Consider the following 20,527-nt stretch of genomic DNA (forward strand, 5'->3'; position numbering starts at 1 on the left):
CAATCGCTGGTAGGTATCTTTGTGGGCTCTAATCTCTCTAATTTTATCTTCATGACCTTTTCGAGAGACATACGTGGGAGGGAGAAATATATTGGTTGACACTTCCAGGAAGCTCTTGGTACTTTTAACTGTATCAACAACGTGTTGCAGAACACCTCTCTTGCATCTCTTGCCACTGGACTTGGCTGATCATCTCCGTAACGCTTTCGTGCTCTTATTTGGATCTTCTCTATTTCAACTGTCAGTCGTACCTGCTGCGGATCCCAGACTGTACGCGCACCCTTCCTACTAAACAGTTTACTCGAGCTGAAATCACAAGGCTAATTGGTTTTGACTCAGTAGATTTAGTCAACAGGGCAACTGAGTGTTCACACTCGGCCTTAGGATTCATTTAGATTCAACGAATTGCACTCTGACGTATGTCTAACTTTATTTTTTGGCTTATCTGCCTTAAATCGGATACTTGCAATAGTGCAATTCATTTAATGAATATCAGTATGTCATATGTCTTCCTTGGGACTGGATTTACTTGGTTGCTGTATCTTCAATCGTCCCCTGTATGGATGATAATGAAGGCTCTAGTCGCTGATCGCCTATGGTGTAATCAAACAACAGCACATAAATTACTCTTTTATTGCTGTTCGAGTTAATATGACTTATTCTAAATCGGTGCACTGTACCAGTATCCTCATAACAGGTAATGAAACTACATTAATTAGTTTTTTTATACTAGGTGGATGCGAAGGACCGTATGGAAACAAACCCTGACAGAAGACGACCTCTTCGACAGGCTTGACAGCGATGCCACAGAAGAACTGGCCGACAGACTGCAAAAGTAGGATTTCACATTATTTTTTCGACGTATAAAGTTATTTAAGCTTCACCGCTCATAACAAAAACTGGTATTGGAACATGCACTCAAATTTCATTAATTACTTTAGTTATTTCTTGTAGGTCCTGGGACGAGGAACTTACCAGAGCGAAGCAGAAGCACTCCAAACCCAGCTTCGCAATGGCGATTTTCCGAACGTTCTGGCTACGCTACTTCATCTACGGTGTATTTGAATTGTTTGATCAGCTAATACTCAGGTAAGCTCGTCAACTGCATAGATAAATCTGCAACACACAGGCAAATAAATCATCTCGATGTTCCTCTGCTTCACGCTGAAATCGTGAAGCCACTTACAGACTGCCGATATGTGACAAATAAAAAAATATTCTTTGTCAGCTGTTTTAAAGTAATTGGGGGGTCTTTCTGTTGTTGCAGTACCGACAAACTGCTGTATTAGGAGGGAAGTTAAAAGATGGGAATTTCCTTTATTTTGGTATTATAATCTTGGTCTAGCTTTTAACTTTGTTGTTTAGCTAATTATTTTTTCTCATACTAAAAAATGAATAAACAGCTCCAATAGTAAGTTCACCACGCAAAATATTTGTCGCTGGGAATCGTATTCCCCTACACGTGTAGCCACATTTTAGCCATATACAGCAATATCTTGCACAAAAACACTTGCCGTTTGAGGGTGTTGCAGCGCATGTGTTTGTACCCTGTAAACTGAATTGTTATCGCTGTAGGTTATTGTGCTCTAATATTCGGTTTGCGAGATATCTTCTCCCACATTTTCTTACCAGTATGAGCATACTCAGCGTATCTGGTAGAAGGGCGCGAGGTGGGCAAAAGGGGGCAGGTCAGAGAAGTGAATGATGAAACAGTTGTGAGTTTTGATGACAAAAGACTCTTGGCACACTTGCTTCTAGTCAGTGCTCACTACATACCCTGACTTCCTTCAGCCTGATACTAAACTAATACATCTGTCCGTTTGGCGGTGGATAGTGCAAATCTGGTCTGTGAAGACTTGTTTCCTAGAGGGTAGAGCTGAGGAAGGAAAAGTCAGTTGCCGCTCGCTGCGTACGCCCTTACTTCTGGATGTGTGGGGCACCCAGTAAAAAATTTGGCGAGTCATTCTGACAATCAGAACATAACGATAGTAAAGCATGCGTATATGACTATATTCACATGTAGTAGTCACAAGCCGCGCGGGATTAGCCGAGCGGTCTGGAGCGCTGCAGTCGTGGACTGTGCGGCTGGTCCCGGCGGAGGTTCGAGTCCTCCCTCGGGCATGGGTGTGTGTGTTGCCCTTAGGATACTTTAGGTTAAGTAGTGTGTAAGCTTAGTGACTGATGACCTTAGCAGTTAAGTCCCATAAGATTTCACACACATTTGAACATTTTTGAGTAGTCACAAACACTTTTCACCATAGCACAGATGATAAAAACTTCTTGTAGATGTGAGTCTCTAGAGAGAACGTGGTGACCTCCATAAATTGCTGAGACTTTAGCCAATACCATTTCTAAACTTCAGAACCAGACCGCTTCCAGCTTATAATCCACAAAAATCAAATACAACAAGCAGACAGTACTGATGTAATAGATATACTGTACTGTAAACGTTTACACAGCGGGATAAATTTTTTCATCCATTTACAGTGACAGAGTCAATTTATAAAGCTGTATATATTACTCTCCACTTAACTGAAAGGGACGGCGGAAGAAAGTGCTAAGGGATAAGAGGGTGTTTTGAGTTACTGCGTGTTATATGCTTGTTTAAATTCGAAAAGGTTAACATAAATACAGTAAGGTAAGAAAGTTTTTATTTGTATACTAGATAGTTCTCTCTAATATTACAGATAAAGTGCTCGTTTTCAGCATGTGGAATATTCGAAAACTCATCAGATAATGCGATCAGTCTAACCATTACTAAAATGAGGTTAGCACTTTCTTCCACCGACCACTTCAGTTGCCTGACCATACATATTACAAGATGTTTGCCCTAGCTTCTAGTAATTATTCTCTAATATTTCGCCACTGGGCGCTGAGGATGTGAGGGAGACTTATTCCACAACTGGCGAGATTCCTAAAAGCCAGACAGAAATGGCTTAAGTGTTTGCCTTGCTGGAGAAGTGTTTTCCCCGTAACATCTGACAGATAGCAATAGGGATGCCGCCAAGTTAGGTACATCTGTGGACACTCGACGATAGCACAGACATTTCTGTTACAGACAAGTGGTTTTGTGGTTGGGCGGCTGCTTTCTTGACAACTCAGGAACGCAGGCAAATACTTAAAGTGATGTTTACTGGTGCACAAATAACTGGGGAGATAGCAGCCACTGTTGCAAACTACAACATTGAGGAACAGCACGAAAATTAGGAGTAGTTTCCAGATTGCAGCCCAGCTACCACGAGATAAGAAATTTTCACCATGCAAAAAGACTGGGAGGCATGGTTATGCAGTAACGATCATACGTTGTGTAGGATTGTAAATTGGACCAACCGATAACAAACACTACAAAAATCAGTACACTGTCTTCCCATAACTATATGTTGTTGACAGAAAAAGAACCCTCATCTACTTCCTGAAATTATTTTCTTTTAAGCAACTCTTCATTACAGCAAGAGAGACGATTCTTTTTCATAAGTTCGTTAATTTATTTTCTCACAGTTTTACATTATTGGCCAGCCGCGGTGGCCGTGCGGTTCTAGGCGCTGCAGTCCGGAACCGCGGGACTGCTACGGTCGTAGGTTCGAATCCTGCCTTGGGCGTGGATGTGTGTGATGTCCTTAGGTTAGTTAGGTTTAATTAGTTCTAAGTTCTAGGGGACTGATGACCTAAGATGTTAAGTCCCATAGTGCTCAGAGCCATTTACATTATTGGCACAAATGCTCATTGTCTCATTCACAGCACTACTCGTTTTCTCTACTAGTAGTTTCCTCGAAGAATGGACAAAGTGCCAGAAGCCAACCTCGAGGAAGATTCCTGAGAAATGTAGTAACACGCGAGGCAATATTGACCCTACGACTTCTCTTAGAAGATAGGTTGAGGAAATGCAAACCTACCCTATGCGATCAAAAGTATCCGGAAACCCCCAAAAACATACGTTTGTCATATTAGGTGCATTGTGCTGCCATCTACTGCCAGGTACTCCATATCATCGACCTCAGTAGTCATTAGACATCGTGAGAGAGCAGAATGGGGCGCTCCGCGGAACTCACGGACTTCGAACGTGGTCAGGTGATTTGGTGTCACTTCTGCCATACGTCTGTACGCGAGATTTTCACACTCCTAAACATTCGTAGGTCCACTGTTTCCGAAGTGATGGTGAAGTGGAAAGGTGAGGGGACACGTACAGCACAAAAGCGCCTGTTGACTGACAGTTGCAGAGAGTCGTAATGTGTAATAGGCAGACATTTATCCAGGCCATCATACAGGAATTTCAAACCGCATCAGGATCCACTGCAAGTACTATGACAGTTAGGCTGGAGGTGAAAAAAATTGGATTTCATGGTCGAGCCGCTGCTCACAAGCCACACGTCACGCCTGTAAAAGCCAAACGACGCCTCGCTCGATGTAAGGAGCGTAATCATTGGACGGTTGAACACGGGAAAAACATTGTGTAAAGTGACGAATCACGGTACACGATGTGGCGATCCGATGGCAAGTTGTGGGTATTGCGAATGCCTGGTCAACGTCATCTGCCAGCGTATGTAGTGCCAACAGTAAAATTCGGAGGCGGTGGTATTAGGGTGTGGTCGTGTTTTTCATGGAGGGTGCTTGCACCCCTTGTTGTTTTGCGTATCACTATCACGGCACAGGGCTACACTGATGTTTTATGTACCTTCTTGCTTCCCACTGTTGAAGAGCAATTTGGGGATGGCGATTGCATCTTCCAACACGATCGAGCACCTGTTCATAATGCACGGCCTGTGGCGGAGTGGTTACACGACAATAACTTCCCTGTAGTGGATTGGTCTGCACAGAGTCCTGACCTGAATCCTCTAGAACAGCTTTCAGATGTTTTGGAACGCCAACTTCGTGCCAGGCCTCACCCACCGACGTTGATACCTCTCCTGAGTGCAGAACGTCGTGAAGAACAGGCTGCCATTCCCCAAGAAACCTCCCAGCACCTGACTGAACGTATGCCTGCGAGAGTGGAAGCTGTCATCAAGGCTAAGGGTGGGCAAACACCATATTGAATTCCAGCATTACCGATGGAGGGCGCCACGAACTTGTAAGTCATTTTCTGCCAGGTGTCCGTATACTTTTGATGACATAGTGTACGTTTATGGCAGTTACAGACTTAGAGAAAATTTTTGACGATGTTGACTGAACTACCCTCTTTTAGATTCTGAGGGTAGCAGGGGTAAAATACAGGGAGCGAAAGGCTATTTACAACCTGTACAGAAACCACACGGTAATTATAAGAGTCGAGAGGCATGAAAGAGAGAGCGGAGGACTTGGAAGAGCAACTGAACGGAAAGGACAGTGTCTTCAAAGCAGGATATAAGATGAATATCAACAAAAGCAAAACGAGGATAATGGAATGTAGTCGAATTAAATCAGGAAGCGAGACACTGAAACTAGTAGACGGGTTTTGCTATTTGGGCAGCAAAATAACTTATGATGGATGAAGTAGAGAGGATATAAAATGTAGTCTGGCAATGGCAAGAAAAGTGTTTCCGAAGAAGAGAAATTTGTTAACATCTAGCTTAGAGTTAAGTATCAGAAAGCCTTTTCTGAAGGTATTTGTATTGGGTGTAGTCGTGTATGCAAGCGAAACATAGACGATGAACTGTTTAGAGAAGACGAGATTAGACGCTTTTGAAATGTGGTGCTACAGAAGAATACTGAATATTAGGTGGTTATATCACGTAACTAATGTTGAGGTACTGATTAGAACTGGAGACTGAAGAAATTTGTGGCACAACCTGACCAGAAGAAGGCATCGGTTGGTAGGACACATTCTGAGACATCAAAGAATCACCAACTTAGTATTGGAGGGAAGTGTGGGGGATAAAAGTCATAGAGGGACACCAAGAGACGAATACAGTAATCAGATTCAAACGGATGTAGATTGCAGTAGTTACTCGGAGATGTAGAGGCTTGCACAGGATAGAGTAGCATGGAGAGCTGTATCAAACCAGTCTTCGGACTGAAGAAAACAACAATAGTTTCCTTACTATCTGTTGATGTATTTACCTGTGATATCTTTTCTACTTATTTACGGTAACTTCGTTTTTTTTTTGTGGCCGATATTTTCCTCTCTCAATTAGGTTCCTAATTATCCCCTAAATCAGCTCTGGAGAAGGGGAGATACAAAGAAAATCATCAGACTACAACTTGCATTTCAGATTTCTTTCGTATTCCGAATCAGCAAAATGTATCGCGTACACATAAACATTAGCAACTGAAAGTAAATCGGCATTTTTGTTTCGTGCCATTATAGTTACGCAATACATGGAACGTAATTCCTAATTCGTGGTCACACACACAACAGTTGTTTTGTTCTGAAAACCATTCAAAACATACTCTCAGAACCACTTAATACGTAGCTCTGTATATAATCGTCAGTCACGGACGATGTTGACGTACACTCCTGGAAATTGAAATAAGAACACCGTGAATTCATTGTCCCAGGAAGGGGAAACTTTATTGACACGTTCCTGGGGTCAGATACATCACATGATCACACTGACAGAACCACAGGCACATAGACACAGGCAACAGAGCATGCACAATGTCGGCACTAGTACAGTGTATATCCACCTTTCGCAGCAGTGCAGGCTGCTATTCTCCCATGGAGACGATCGTTGAGATGCTGGATGTAGTCCTGTGGAACGGCTTGCCATGCCATTTCCACCTGGCGCCTCAGTTGGACCAGCGTTCGTGCTGGACGTGCAGACCGCGTGAGACGACGCTTCATCCAGTCCCAAACATGCTCAATGGGGGACAGATCCGGAGATCTTACTGGCCAGGGTAGTTGACTTACACCTTCTAGAGCACGTTGGGTGGCACGGGATACATGCGGACGTGCGTTGTCCTGTTGGAACAGCAAGTTCCCTTGCCGGTCTAGGAATGGTAGAACGATGGGTTCGATGACGGTTTGGATGTACCGTGCACTATTCAGTGTCCCCTCGACGATCACCAGTGGTGTACGGCCAGTGTAGGAGATCGCTCCCCACACCATGATGCCGGGTGTTGGCCCTGTGTGCCTCGGTCGTATGCAGTCCTGATTGTGGCGCTCACCTGCACGGCGCCAAACACGCATACGACCATCATTGGCACCAACGCAGAAGCGACTCTCATCGCTGAAGACGACACGTCTCCATTCGTCCCTCCATTCACGCCTGTCGCGACACCACTGGAGGCGGGCTGCACGATGTTGGGTCGTGAGCGGAAGACGGCCTAGCGGTGTGCGGGACCGTAGCCCAGCTTCATGGAGACGGTTGCGAATGGTCCTCGCCGATACCCCAGGAGCAACAGTGTCCCTAATTTGCTGGGAAGTGGCGGTGCGGTCCCCTACGGCACTGCGTAGGATCCTACGGTCTTGGCGTGCATCCGTGCGTCGCTGCGGTCCGGTCCCAGGTCGACGGGCACGTGCACCTTCCGCTGACCACTGGCGACAACATCGATGTACTGTGGAGACCTCACGCCCCACGTGTTGAGCAATTCGGCGGTACGTCCACCCGGCCTCCCGCATGCCCACTATACGCCCTCGCTCAAAGTCCGTCAACTGCACATACGGTTCACGTCCACGCTGTCGCGGCATGCTACCAGTGTTAAAGACTGCGATGGAGCTCCGTATGCCACGGCAAACTGGCTGACACTGACGGCGGCGGTGCACAAATGCTGCGCAGCTAGCGCCATTCGACGGCCAACACCGCGGTTCCTGGTGTGTCCGCTGTGCCGTGCGTGTGATCATTGCTTGTACAGCCCTCTCACAATGTCCGGAGCAAGTATGGTGGGTCTGACACACCGGTGTCAATGTGTTCTTTTTTCCATTTCCAGGAGTGTATATGAAAAAGGCGCAACGCTAGAAAATAGCAGCGAAACGCGGGGAGATCTGTGTAGACTCGAGGCTTGGTGCGGGAATTGGCAGTAGGCCCTCAGAGTAAACAAATGCAACGTATTGTGCATAAATAGGTGATAAGACTGCTTTGTCACTACACGACTGCAGAAAAATTAACTGCAAGTGGTCTCCACCGTTAAACAACCTTGTATTCAGCCGAACACTAATGACGACACAATAGGTTATGATAGTGGCGGGCTACTGAGCTGTCACGTCGGTTACGCAATACAGTATTGTGCACACATCCTGTGCTCCCTGACGTTTGCCGGTCGCGGTGGTCTAGCGGTTCTAGGGGCTCAGTCCGGAACCGCGAGACTGCTACGGTCGCAGGTTCGAATCCTGCCTCGGGCATGGATGTGTGTGATGTCCTTAGGTTAGTTAGGTTTAAGTAATTCTAAGTTCTCGGGGACTGATGACCACAGATGTTAAGTGCCATAGTGCTCAGAGCCATTTGAAGCATTTTTGACCCTAACGTTTAATTTTAGTAATTGTGAAGTTGCTTGATATCGTCGGCTTCAGTACGTCCAAACAAATATTTTCTTCGTGACTCTCCGGCTCTCATATAATACATTCTACTGTTCTGAAGTATTTTTGAAATGAGGTGTGTCTCTGATCCACCTGTCATCATCGACAGTGATATTCCCTTGCAGGCAGACACCGTCGTGTTCAATGCCATATATATAATGAGAGCGTGTGCGTGCGTGGGAGTTTGTGCGTGTGTGTGTGTGTGTGTGTGTGTGTGTGTGTGTGTGTGTGTGTGTGTGTGCTGTTATTACAGGACTTTGAGCACGACAGTGTTTGCTGGCAAGGGATTTTTACTGTCGATGATGACGGGTGGAACGGAGACACACCTCATATCAAAAATATTTCAGTACAGTAGAGTGTATTGTCTTATTGTCTGAGAGCTGGAAAGTCACAAAGAAAATATTTTCTTGGATTTATTGAAACCGATATATATATATATATATATATATATATATATGTGTGTGTGTGTGTGTGTGTGTGTGTGTGTGTGTGTGTGTGTGTGTGTGTTCCATTTATCTTGACCACCCTAAGGAACTGTTTGTACACACGTAAATCACAAAATGTTTCAAGCAAATGTTCTTTAGCCATCAGGGGGACATCAATCAGCATGGTTGCTTTCGTGTTGGCTGAACACGAACAGCGGTATGACTTTTTTAAATGGCACCCTGTGTTTTTCATTCGGTAGTTCATTTCCTCTCCTAAAGACCTATTCAGAAATGTATCACAGGGTACCATTCACTGAAACACAACGTTATTAATTACATTGACTACGGGCCCGGGATCACAAACTCATCCATTTGCTGGAGTTGTCTGAAAACAAATGAAAAGCAAGTAAAAACATAACACAAAATTGAGATTGACTCTCATGTACCATTGCCCAGGAGTAGAAAATTCAAAGGTGCCCAAAGCGGTGACACTGGACACCTATACACTGGTGCAATCGTTGAATGAAAGAATTATTTACTGCTTCCAGTGTTGCCTGCTGAGGAGAATTACAAGCAAGCACGATACGTTTCTTCATGTTCTCTGGAGTTGATGGAATATCGCTATAGGGAACATCTTTAAAGCATCCCCAAAGAAAAAAAGTCCAGGTGATTTAAATCAGGAGACTTAGCAGACCAAGTAACTGCTCCTCCTCAACCAATCCATCTGACAGAATATCTTCGGTTCAGAACACGATGTGCACGCAAGGCATTATGTGCTGGACACCCATCATGTTGATACAACATAAGCATTCTGGTTCTTAGCGGCACTTCATCCAGAAGAGGAGGAATAATTCGTCTGAGGAAGTTGGCATACGCTGAGCCGTTTAGACTACCTTTGATGAAATAAGGACCAATAATTGTAGTACCAAGCATCCCACACCAGACGTTAACTCTCCATTGACGCTGATTTTCCACCTGTCTAAGGCATCGTGGGTTGTCACTGGACCAATAATGCATGTTCCTTGTGTTTACCTGTCCTTTGTTTGAGAAGAAACATTTATCGGTAAATAGAACATTGGAGAAGAAGTTCGGGTTGGAGAGGATTTGCTGCTGTGTCCACTGACAGAACTGTGCACGATTCTGGAAATCACTCCCATGCAATTCTTGTTGTAGATGTACATGGTAAGGATGGAACCGGTGATGTGTAAGAATACGATGTACACTGTTTTTAGGAATGCCAGTCTCATGTTTAAGCTGTCGTGTGCTCACATGTGGATTCATAGCAACGGAAGCGAGAACAGTAACTTCGGCAGCTTTGTCTGTGCTACGACGATTCTGTTGGCGTGGGTTGAAACGCCCCGTTTCCTGACGGGTCGAAACAAGACGAGAAAACATGCGTCGGGAAGGTGGGTTCTTGTCAAAATATCGCTCTCTGTACAGTTCCCCTGCCTGCGTAGCATTTCGCCTACCTTCAGCAACAACAACAACAACAACAATAAAGAAACGTTATGTGGATTCAGTTTGTAGGAAGGGCAGCCTTTACTGTATGCCTACTCTACACAACAGTATTTAAAAGCACTAAACTATTGTGCTAAATGTACCTACACATATGAAAACAGTATTGCAATTACTGTTCTGCTAACTTATATTCCCCATAGATGAGTAGCATTTTTACCTTCTCTTCGTCGGTGTACATTCTACTCACAGAACTCTTCAACTGACGGTGGTTGACGGAATGACGAGTGTGCATCCTACTAATGTTTACATTTGTCCTCTGTCACCGTCGCACGTGGATGCGTTCCATTACCCCGAGTACCAGCACTAAGCTCTGGGAGCGTCAACGTCGGTGTTGTGTTATGTAATTAATAACGTTGTGTTTCAGTCATTGGTACACTGTGATACATTTTTGAATAGGTCTTTCGAAGAGGAAATGTTACCGAATTAAAAAATACAGGTTGCCATTTTAAAAAGTCATACCGCCGTTCATATTTTTGTAAAAAACAAAGCTACAGCGATGCCAATCATGCTGATTGATGTCCTTATGTCACAGTAAAAGGATGTCCGAAAAGTCACATCAGCATACAGTGTATGCCTTCTGGCAGCAACGTAGGCTGTATTCGTGCATGCAGATGACAACAAAGCTGCCGAATGGCATCCTGCAGCGGATTGTCCCAACCATCTTGCACCTTTTGTTGGAATTAGGCCATAGTTCTTGCAGGCCCTGGAGGAGTAAGCACCCGCTTCATCAAGTCCAATGCGTACTCAGTTGGCAAGAGATGTGTTGATCTTGCGGGTCAGGGCAGTTATTGTGCACCACGAAGAGCACATTGTGTCACAGGAGTCGTATGTGAACATGCATTTTCCTGCTGAAAAAGCTGTCGAAGAAACTGTAGTAGCACGGGAGTAAAAGCCTGTGCAGTGTGACGTGCAGTGGTTACTTTACTCTGCAGAAACACCAAATGTGCCAGTGAATTCTAATTGATGGTCACGACGCCATGAAGCCTTGAATGGGGGCGAATCCACTCTGTCTATTCCAAGCATTTGTAAGTCCATCACTTGCATACAGACAGACCCTACTCTCATCAGTGAAGACAACAGAGCACCATTTCACTCTCCAGTCAACTCTTTCATGACACCAGAGAAGCCATGCTTGACGGTGTCCTGGTGTCAGTGGCAGTCTGCCCAGAGTCACACATAATCTTAATCTTGCTGCAAGCAGACATTTCCCAATGATGTCTGATAAAACAGCAGGTGCAACATGTTCCTGGATTTTGTCCCTTGATGATGCTTGGTCAGCCACCACTGCTCTCATAATGCGTCTATCTTGACGTGTGTCTCCAATACGCAAACGTCTAAAAAGTGGTCTAGAGGTGTAGCAACGTTCCACAGACAACTGCTGAAAGCAACAACACACCACCAACACATTGTGCCCAACATGTGCAACAGTCGGCTGGTACATGCATCCAACTTTTTGCAAGCCCACAAAGCGACCCTGTTCAAATGGCTGAAACTGTTCAGCGTGATTACTTCATTGTTGTTGGGATGTGGTTGTACTCTAGAATGAATTTTGCAGACACTGTTCACCTCTAAACTGAACACAGTTACTGCCTGCAGACTCAAAACAGAAGGTGCACAGGCAGGCCTTCGGAGCACCATCCGATCACCAATGACCCCTCAAAAGTCACTTATTATACCCTTGCCACTGAACACTATCCTTGATGGTGTGTATATATATGCGTAACAGGTACAAGTGCAGATATTTTTACATGTGGTACCTTAATAAGTGAGGTGTCAGGTCAGAGGGGTGTTCTGAACACAATTCCGACACAAAGCAGTTCAATAGGCTGTGGAGTGGAAGGGGTAGACTAGCAATAGAACAGTGCATCACCATTGACTAGACATTTATTGAACACATAAGTCAGGTATTACCCAAAAGGAACAATCAGTACAAATTACAAAATAATATTCTTTTCCTTTAAGTCACTCAAACATTTAAACAGGCAATTAGCAATCATTTAACTGAAAGCCTTTTAAGAAAGCAAGACTAGAAAATTTGAATGATGAGTTAAAATCATATTTAAATAGGCTCTGACCGAGCACGTATTTTAAATCGAAATACTTCCTTTAAGGAACCAGCGATCAAAATTACGTAATCCTCAACAACCATATTACATCCAAGACATTTAAGATTAAACAGTAATATGTAACATCAGAGAGCTGCAGTCCCAAGTTTTAAGCAGCACGTTTCAGATGGACTGCATTGCAACAGTAGAATACAAGTCTCTCAGAGGATGTCCCCACACAGGAAGTTACAGCCGCAATCGACAAAATATCAACATCATTCCATGTACAGACCTAAAACAAACGAAAAGCTCTCTTAAGTTTGGTACAGTTAATTCCCTTTCAACATAACATACATCACAAGTCTAGCCCTAGGACCGCACCGACACCCCGCAATGTAGCACGCGAGAAACTACAGCGACGCACTCATCACGTATCCTTACACAACCCAAGAACAGAGAGCCGGCTCCCCAATAGCGGAACATTCAACCACGCGTAGCGTGCGGGTTTGCGGGATGCAGATCTCGTCCTTAAGCTCAACATCAGTTCAAATACCAGTCAGCCTACAATCTTGAACCACCATACACATTCCTTCAGTTACTGCATAGAAAGCCAATGTGATAGGCAAACAGACCAGCATATGATAAAAGCTTAAGCAATTTCCTTACTAGACAACCCTTATGAATAGTAGCCGTAATTAATTTTTTTTAAACGTGAGCACACCCACAATCAACAGACAAACAACGCCAATCATAAGGACAGTAGCACATAAGCAAGTAGCAATGGTAACTTCTGCTTAGATTGGCTACAAATCAGCGCCTCATTTAACACACCAGAGAACAGTCTTTACAACATAACCATCAATACAACAGCAAATTACTCACACGTGTACTCCCCCACGATTTCGATTCGCAAAGCCATAGACAAAACGTGGAGAACGTATCACTTAGACCAACATAATGGTGCTCCCTCAGTTACCCCAAATAACTGACTTCCTTAGTTGCACAGCAAAGAACCAGACCTAATGAAACCACCACAGTTTTCGCCTCTAAATTGTCACAGTACAAGTGAGACTCAATCACAAATGTGATTTTACATCAGTTCCCGTATAGTCAATACAAGCGCCTGATTTTCACCCGTTTATAACGGCAGGCAGCAACATCGTACGGAAAAGAGCGTAGACACAAGCTCTTGCCAATTTTCTTCCCCGAAAGCAGTCACCGCAACTCTCGGGAGCCACTGGGACATCCAATGCAAAAATCGTTACTCCTCCACACAAATTACAGGACGCCCGCTTCCGGCTGCTTGGTACGGCGCCTTCCGTTCAGAGCCAACTTGTATATCTCCATGCGATAGGTCCGGTCCCACACTCGCTGCGTCAACCCGACAACCGTCTTCCACCACGTCCCGGAGCACACACTCACAGGGCCTCGCCTCGTTACACCTCGCGTAGGCCCCAGAGGGCGCTGCTTACCGCCCTGACCGTGGCAGTAAAGATCAACCACCAGAGTGGCACTATCGATATGAGCCGCCACGGCTCAATAAGTACATACTTCAGTGTGCCGGGGATTTTTTTCTCTTTGTCGAACAGTCTTCCCTAAGCACGTAACAAATTTTACGACCTTTTGTTTTCTGCATGGCTGTAACTGCACCAGTTATTGGACTACGAGCGCGCAGGATTAGCCGGGCGGTCAAAGGCGCTGCAGTCGTGGACTGTGCAGCTGATCCCGGAGGTGGTTCGAGCCCTCCCGCAGCCATGGGTGTGTGTGTTTGTCCTTCGGATAATTTAGGTTAAGTAGTGTGTAAGCTTAGGGACTGATGACCTTAGCAGTTAAGTTCCATCAGGTTTCACACACATTTGAACATTTTTGAACTGGACTACGCCTGTCAGTATAGACTAGCTGCTTTGCGTCTATGTGTTCACGCTTCAGCATCCGACATGCTGCCCGCGAAAAATTAAACATTAATGGCTTTCTCTTGCCACACGTACTTGGAGGTACTAATCAACCTAAAACCATATTACTCTTAACAGCTTAATTATTAGTCTGCAAATGAAGAAAATTCTGATGCAGCGTTTCTCAGTACACCGACCTCAGTCAACAATCTAAGTAGCTGCAGTTATACCTGTTACACCGTGTATATACCCCCTGTCCTCCTGTCGCTACACTCATACATTTTTATGTTAGTGAACAGTCCTCTCCTCTGTCTCGATGAACTTTTGACACATGCGGCTCTCCTTCAAACAGTTGCTTTTTCATCTTGTCGTAACGTTACCGTTAACGCTATTATTTCTCTTAAAGTTCTTTTTTTTGGGTTAGCCAGCTTTTTACGTCATCTGCTATAATGCTGCAGATTATTAAGCTCAACACATTGGTAACGGAGCAGTCGTCCCAACGGAACCCATGCAGGTATACCTAGCACGCCGCTGGAGACTAAAGAACAGTGGCGTAACTTGGGTGTCGTTTCCCCCTAGGAATGCACGTTTTAGATGGCGAAAATATGAGGAAAGGGAAAAGAAATGTGTTGGTATGAATTAGGAGCAGTGAAAAGACTATGGGGTACGAAAACGGGAAGGAGGTGAAGATGAATGAAGGGGAATACTGAAAATATTCAAACTGGACTGTGATGACAGTTCTATAAGATCTATATTTCTCTGTTATGGAGGCCTTTGTTTCTGATTTTCAGCTAATAGACTAGTCTATCCCGCTATCCAGTGAGTGTAAAAATTATATTTTGAGTTTTTGTTTTATTTTTAGAGCTTTGCGTTTATCGGCATGCAAACATTGAAAACGGTATCGCTTTATTGTTGCAAGCGATGCGACAGTGTCGCATTCAGTGTTTTTGAATTGTATCATAAGACAAAGAAGTACTCCAATGTGTAGTTCCTGCTTCCCTTTTAAAGTCGTGTTGGTCTCAATAGACGAGTAAGCGTGCTAAATACTGACGAGCATTAAACAAAAAATGGGGGAATGTCGGCCTTTTACTGGAGGTGCAAAAGTCAATGACGGTCCTGTACTCCAGTTATCCTGCTTACGCCAATGTTGAGGACTTGGTTGCATTAGTTATTTGCTGGGACAATGTAGTTATAGTAAAACTGTGCATCTGCCCACAGAACTGTACTAATACTTCAGCTAACTGCATTTTGTGAATAATGTTTCTATTGCAGAGTTGCTCAACCGCTACTTCTGGGTTTCACTATCCAGTACTTCAACCCAGGCAGCACTATCACAGAGGAACAAGCCTACATCTACGCCAGCCTGATGGTGCTCATCAACTTCTTGAAGTTGTTCTGCCACCACCACTACACTATGCTGACCACATACGTTGGCATGAGGGTCAGGGTGGCCTGTTGCGCTCTTCTGTACAGGAAGGTGGGTTCTAAATCGTGTCATAATTACTGAAAGTGAGCAGCGGAAGACAATTTGTTTGTACTCGTAACACAACTTTCTCGTAACACTATATCACGTTATTACATGTAACACGGTATCTGTAACCTGCTTACCTTAATGAGGACGTTCACTCTCTCTGACGTATGCGAAATAAGGTTTTCTGCAAATATGGAACGAATTCTTCCCGGAGAGCTGAAGTTAATGGGTGTACAGATGGATCGTCGCTATGAGACATGAAGCTGATATTTCAAAATGTCTCATACATAGTAAACTCCAAACGGGATTTCTGAGAGTCGCCTTTTCTCTACTGCAAAGCGCGCACTTCGGCAAATCTCCAGATGTAGTCACGCAGAAAAGCATAATGAGTTCCATTAATGGGTCTTCAGTGTCAAGAGCAAGAAGATATAGAAATCTACTTTTTAATATCTGCTGTAGCAAGCCCACATAGAGTGCTGAAACTTCCAATCCCTCATTAAAACAACCTGTTCCTAACACCTTCATGTTAAGCTTTACTTAAATAATACCTGAGCTCATTATAATCACTCGTAAATCACCGACCGAACAACCCATAGATCAATCAGGAATCGCCCCATGATTAATCTTCCATCAGTAAGATCATGTTCATGCAAAAATCTAATGAAAAGATAATTGCTATGTTAAATAAAATTGAAACCTGACAAAACGTTAAATAATGGAGAGGAAAACTGACTGCTTATTAGTGAAACGAGTAGCAAGTCAGGTGTATTTAATAAAGGAATAATTATTAAAATTACTAAATTTTACTGTGTGCAGAATTTACCGAATAACAGTCTCACTAACAGTAGATTTGAATTACCATTCATCAATATAGCTGAAAAGTTCCCTCAATCTGGAGTATTATAATATGACGAGTCCTTCCATGTAAACACGTTTTCTTCAGTACCAGACTATCCAGTTTAAAGTTCTATCGCTATCTAAATATTCTGCCAATGGAAATTTAACTATTCTGCTGTGATTGGTCGAAGCTATCTGGCTAATGGCGGACATTTCGCTGCACATGTATTTCATAGCACTTTGAATCAAACATGGCTTAAATCACTGCAAAATCTCACTAAACGTACTGAGGAAACAGCAACACGTGCAAACACTGCTAATTTCAATTTACATATAATAAGACAAGATACAAAAGAGCAGAATATTTCTTATTACTGTAGGAAGTCAAGAATGCGTAATGTATGCAAGTGCTAAAAATATTTAATGAAAACAGATATCGTTTTCATTAACATCTACTTTGAAAATCATTACACATTCAATTCAGTTCAGTGCTCGAGATTACTTGAAGAATTATTTAAATAAACCTGTCACAAAGTTGCGTGAGATGTATAAAACAACGGGAAAATCAGAATATCGACACATTTCATCGAAGGTAAGCTTTGATCGATAAATCATTTTAAAAAATTTATTTAATCGCGAGAGGAGAGTTGCCTAATCACTGCAATATTCGGAGAAAGAAACTTAGCGCAAGCTGTTGACCCATCTAATGTCATGTTTGCCCACGCCACTGCAAGTAATAAGCACTAGAAATAACTACTAAAAATGTAGTAGTTTTGTATACGATATATGGTTTTGAGTATGTGCACAATATTGAAATCAGTTCACTCAGTAAACTTGTCTTTCTACAGTCATTGCCTTCATATTTCTAAGTAATACATTAGTCATAATAAGAAGCGCACTGTGACTGGTACACAGTTCTTATTACGGTACGTGCTCAAAATTGTAATTAGTTCACTTGATAAACCTGTCCTTTTACTGTCACTACTTTCATTTGTTTCCACGATGAATCAGTACATGACAAATGCAACATCAAACATTAGAAATTTGACTCAGCAGTTCGTGATTTACTTCATAAACTGTATCTGTAACACACGTGTATCTGCATTATTCCGTCGTCATACCATTACGTGGAATATTAATGTAAGAGGTGTAACATTTAAACACACTTTGTGTACAATTTTTTCAGTCCACAAAATGTTGGTAAATAGGTTGTATGTCCATAATTATAAATTCGCTATCCATGCTCACGCACCTATCAAAAACTAACCTCCTGCATCTACTTGCTATACACTCATTGTTGTTATACTGATAGTCAATAACTATCCAAATGCATCAAAGCCCTCACTCTCACAGAATATCATTACAGCAAAATTTTATTAAACGTTTTTCAGTTTAAACATACCCAAATGATTTTAAGATTAACAGCAAATATTAAATAAAGAAACAATTAATACAACAAAATAACACCTGTCCAGTCTTGTACAGTTACAGATGATTCGCAAGCTGTGATACATTGCCTATCATACAAAACTTAATACGTAGATTAGATATCTTTAGATTTTTGGGTTGTCACTTTTACCCCTCATTTTATTATATGATGATCTACAGAACTTTTCAAGATAAAATTCCTTGGCACATAGGTATTATGTTGTTTTTCATCCATGTCAAGTGTTCTTTTTAATATTAAATCTACAAATAATTTAATTGCTTTATAAAACAATGTAACATACAACTGAATAAATACAAAATACTGGTTGATTAAATAAACACTGACAAATAATTCTGCAACTACCAGACTTAAAAATTATTCCATAAGTATTCCATTTAAATATTTCTTTTCGCCTCCATAACTTGAATGCAGAACAACGCAGATATTATGTAATTATCTCTATTCGAAAAATGTGAACCAGATACTAGATCTTTGCAAGGTATAGTAATTAAAATAATTCCAGAAAAAAATATTCTCGTTGTATGTGAATGCATACATATAATGACTGATATTCACTTTCGTTTGGACGAAGCACGGCAGTTTATTCTGCAAACATTAAATTTTTAGGCCCATTCTTAGCGTCTACCATCACCTATTTGTCAATGCTCAATTGTATTACGTTGGTGCGTAAGTTCGAAGCATGTCTGTTTTGCATGTTGGTGTTCCGGTTCCTATGGGCTTATTTATCGATTGTCATTTTTTATTTGTAGTTCAGTGTTGCTATTTGAGTTAACATAACGTAATTTTGTCATTTGGATCTAGTGAGTGGAGCTGTGGACGCTAGAAAACGGAGTGGCATGTGAAGAAATTCGAGCATTTCCGACATATTTTTCAGTTTGAGTTCAGTAGCGGGCTGACAATAGCGGAGGCAGCCAGAAACGTTTGCACTGTGTATGGGGATAGTGCCGTTGTACAGAAGAAAGCAAAAAAATGGTTACCTCGTTTTAAGGAAGATCGTTTTGACATTAGTGACTCTCCATGTTCAGGAAGACCTTCAGCGTTTGACTATAGTTCAAACGCATTAATCCTCAACGATCCACGTCAGTGTACTTGAGAAATGGCAGATGTGATGAACTGTGATCAGTCCACCATTGTGCGACATTTGCATGCAGTGGGGAAGGTGGCCTGCTCTAATCGCAAAAATCAGCGACTGGCCATTGCTCGTCATCTGTTGGCTCATTAACAACATAGATCCTGTATCGTTACTGGCGACGAGAAATGGTCGCTTTATGCTAACACAAGGAAAAGAAAGGAATGTCTGAGCTCAAACAAAGCAGCGACTCCCCATACAGAGAACTGCGTGCATCCACAAAAGTTAACTTTATGCATCTGGTGGAACAGCGACGGTGTAACCATCACTGCTAACATTTACTGTCAACAGCTAAGACGTCTTGCAGACACAGTCCAACAACAATGACCAGGAAGACTGCGTGAAGTGGTGCTACACCACGATAACCACCATCCGCCTACTGCCAGACTCACAAAAACTGCACAGGAGTTGTGTTGGGAAATCATTCGGCATCCGCTTTACTCGCCTTATCTTGCGCCCTCAGATTTTCACCTTTTCCGTTCTCTATCGAGCAACCTTCAGCGAACTCCCTGTCCGAATGGAAATGCCCTCCGAACATGGCTCGACGAGTTCTTCGTGTTAAAACCAAGTGATTTCCACAATCACAGAATCGAAAAGTTAGCCAGTGTTGACAGGCTCTCGCAAATTACGAAGGAGAATACGTTACTGATGACTAAAGTCTGAGTTACTTGTATCTGTTGTGTTTATTTAACTTACGGAAAAACGCTATTAATTATGCACCAACCCAATCCATTTCCACAACATGTTACTCGGAAATGACTTTCTCCTTCTCCAGTGTCTTCAGAATAGAACTCAGTATTTTTTATTGTTCAGCCCACCTCTTTTAAATTTCTCTGGGCAGCTCTGTCTCATAAAACAAAAACTTCAGGTAGTATCTTACTCTATTACTGTATTTATCACTTAAATACATAGTCAGCTATAAACTACAGGAAATAGTTACTCTTAACATTATGTAAAATTGTTTGGGCTGCAACCCAAAGTAAAAAAACATCATTTTGTTTTAGCAAAATGATCATAAAAACTCTTTTTACAAATGAGACACTGACATGATTATATGAAGTCACTACCGAAGATCACTTATTTCTATATTTTAAGTATTACTCTCCGATGTACATGTGCTTTCATAAAATAAAATTTAGTATCATCAGAAATTTATCTACCATAAAGTCAGATATCTATTGCTGTCAATGTAATGAAACAGTAAGGTTCGTTTCAAAATGACATTTTTTTAAGCATGAAATACTGTCATTAGAACCCCAACCTTAAAAAACAAATTGCTCTTGCTGACTCCCCATTTTTAAGAACTCGCTAAATCCGACCTCTCTTCTGATT

The 20,527-nt window shown here is 42.6% G+C and overlaps 1 protein-coding gene across 1 annotated transcript in view; it reads left to right on the plus strand.

The window, feature by feature from the left end:
• Window positions 1–20,527, plus strand: part of LOC124590915 (ATP-binding cassette sub-family C member 4-like) — a 386,521-nt gene that overhangs the window by 92,019 nt on the left and 273,975 nt on the right. The window contains exons 4-6 of the mRNA XM_047131684.1: window positions 734–835; window positions 955–1,089; window positions 15,581–15,785. Of these exons, the coding sequence (XP_046987640.1) occupies window positions 734–835; window positions 955–1,089; window positions 15,581–15,785 (442 nt within the window). The remainder of the gene's footprint in view (window positions 1–733; window positions 836–954; window positions 1,090–15,580; window positions 15,786–20,527) is intronic.

The sequence above is a fragment of the Schistocerca americana genome, chromosome 2, assembly GCF_021461395.2.
Source record: "Schistocerca americana isolate TAMUIC-IGC-003095 chromosome 2, iqSchAmer2.1, whole genome shotgun sequence".
In the NCBI taxonomy this organism is placed as follows: domain Eukaryota; kingdom Metazoa; phylum Arthropoda; class Insecta; order Orthoptera; family Acrididae; genus Schistocerca; species Schistocerca americana.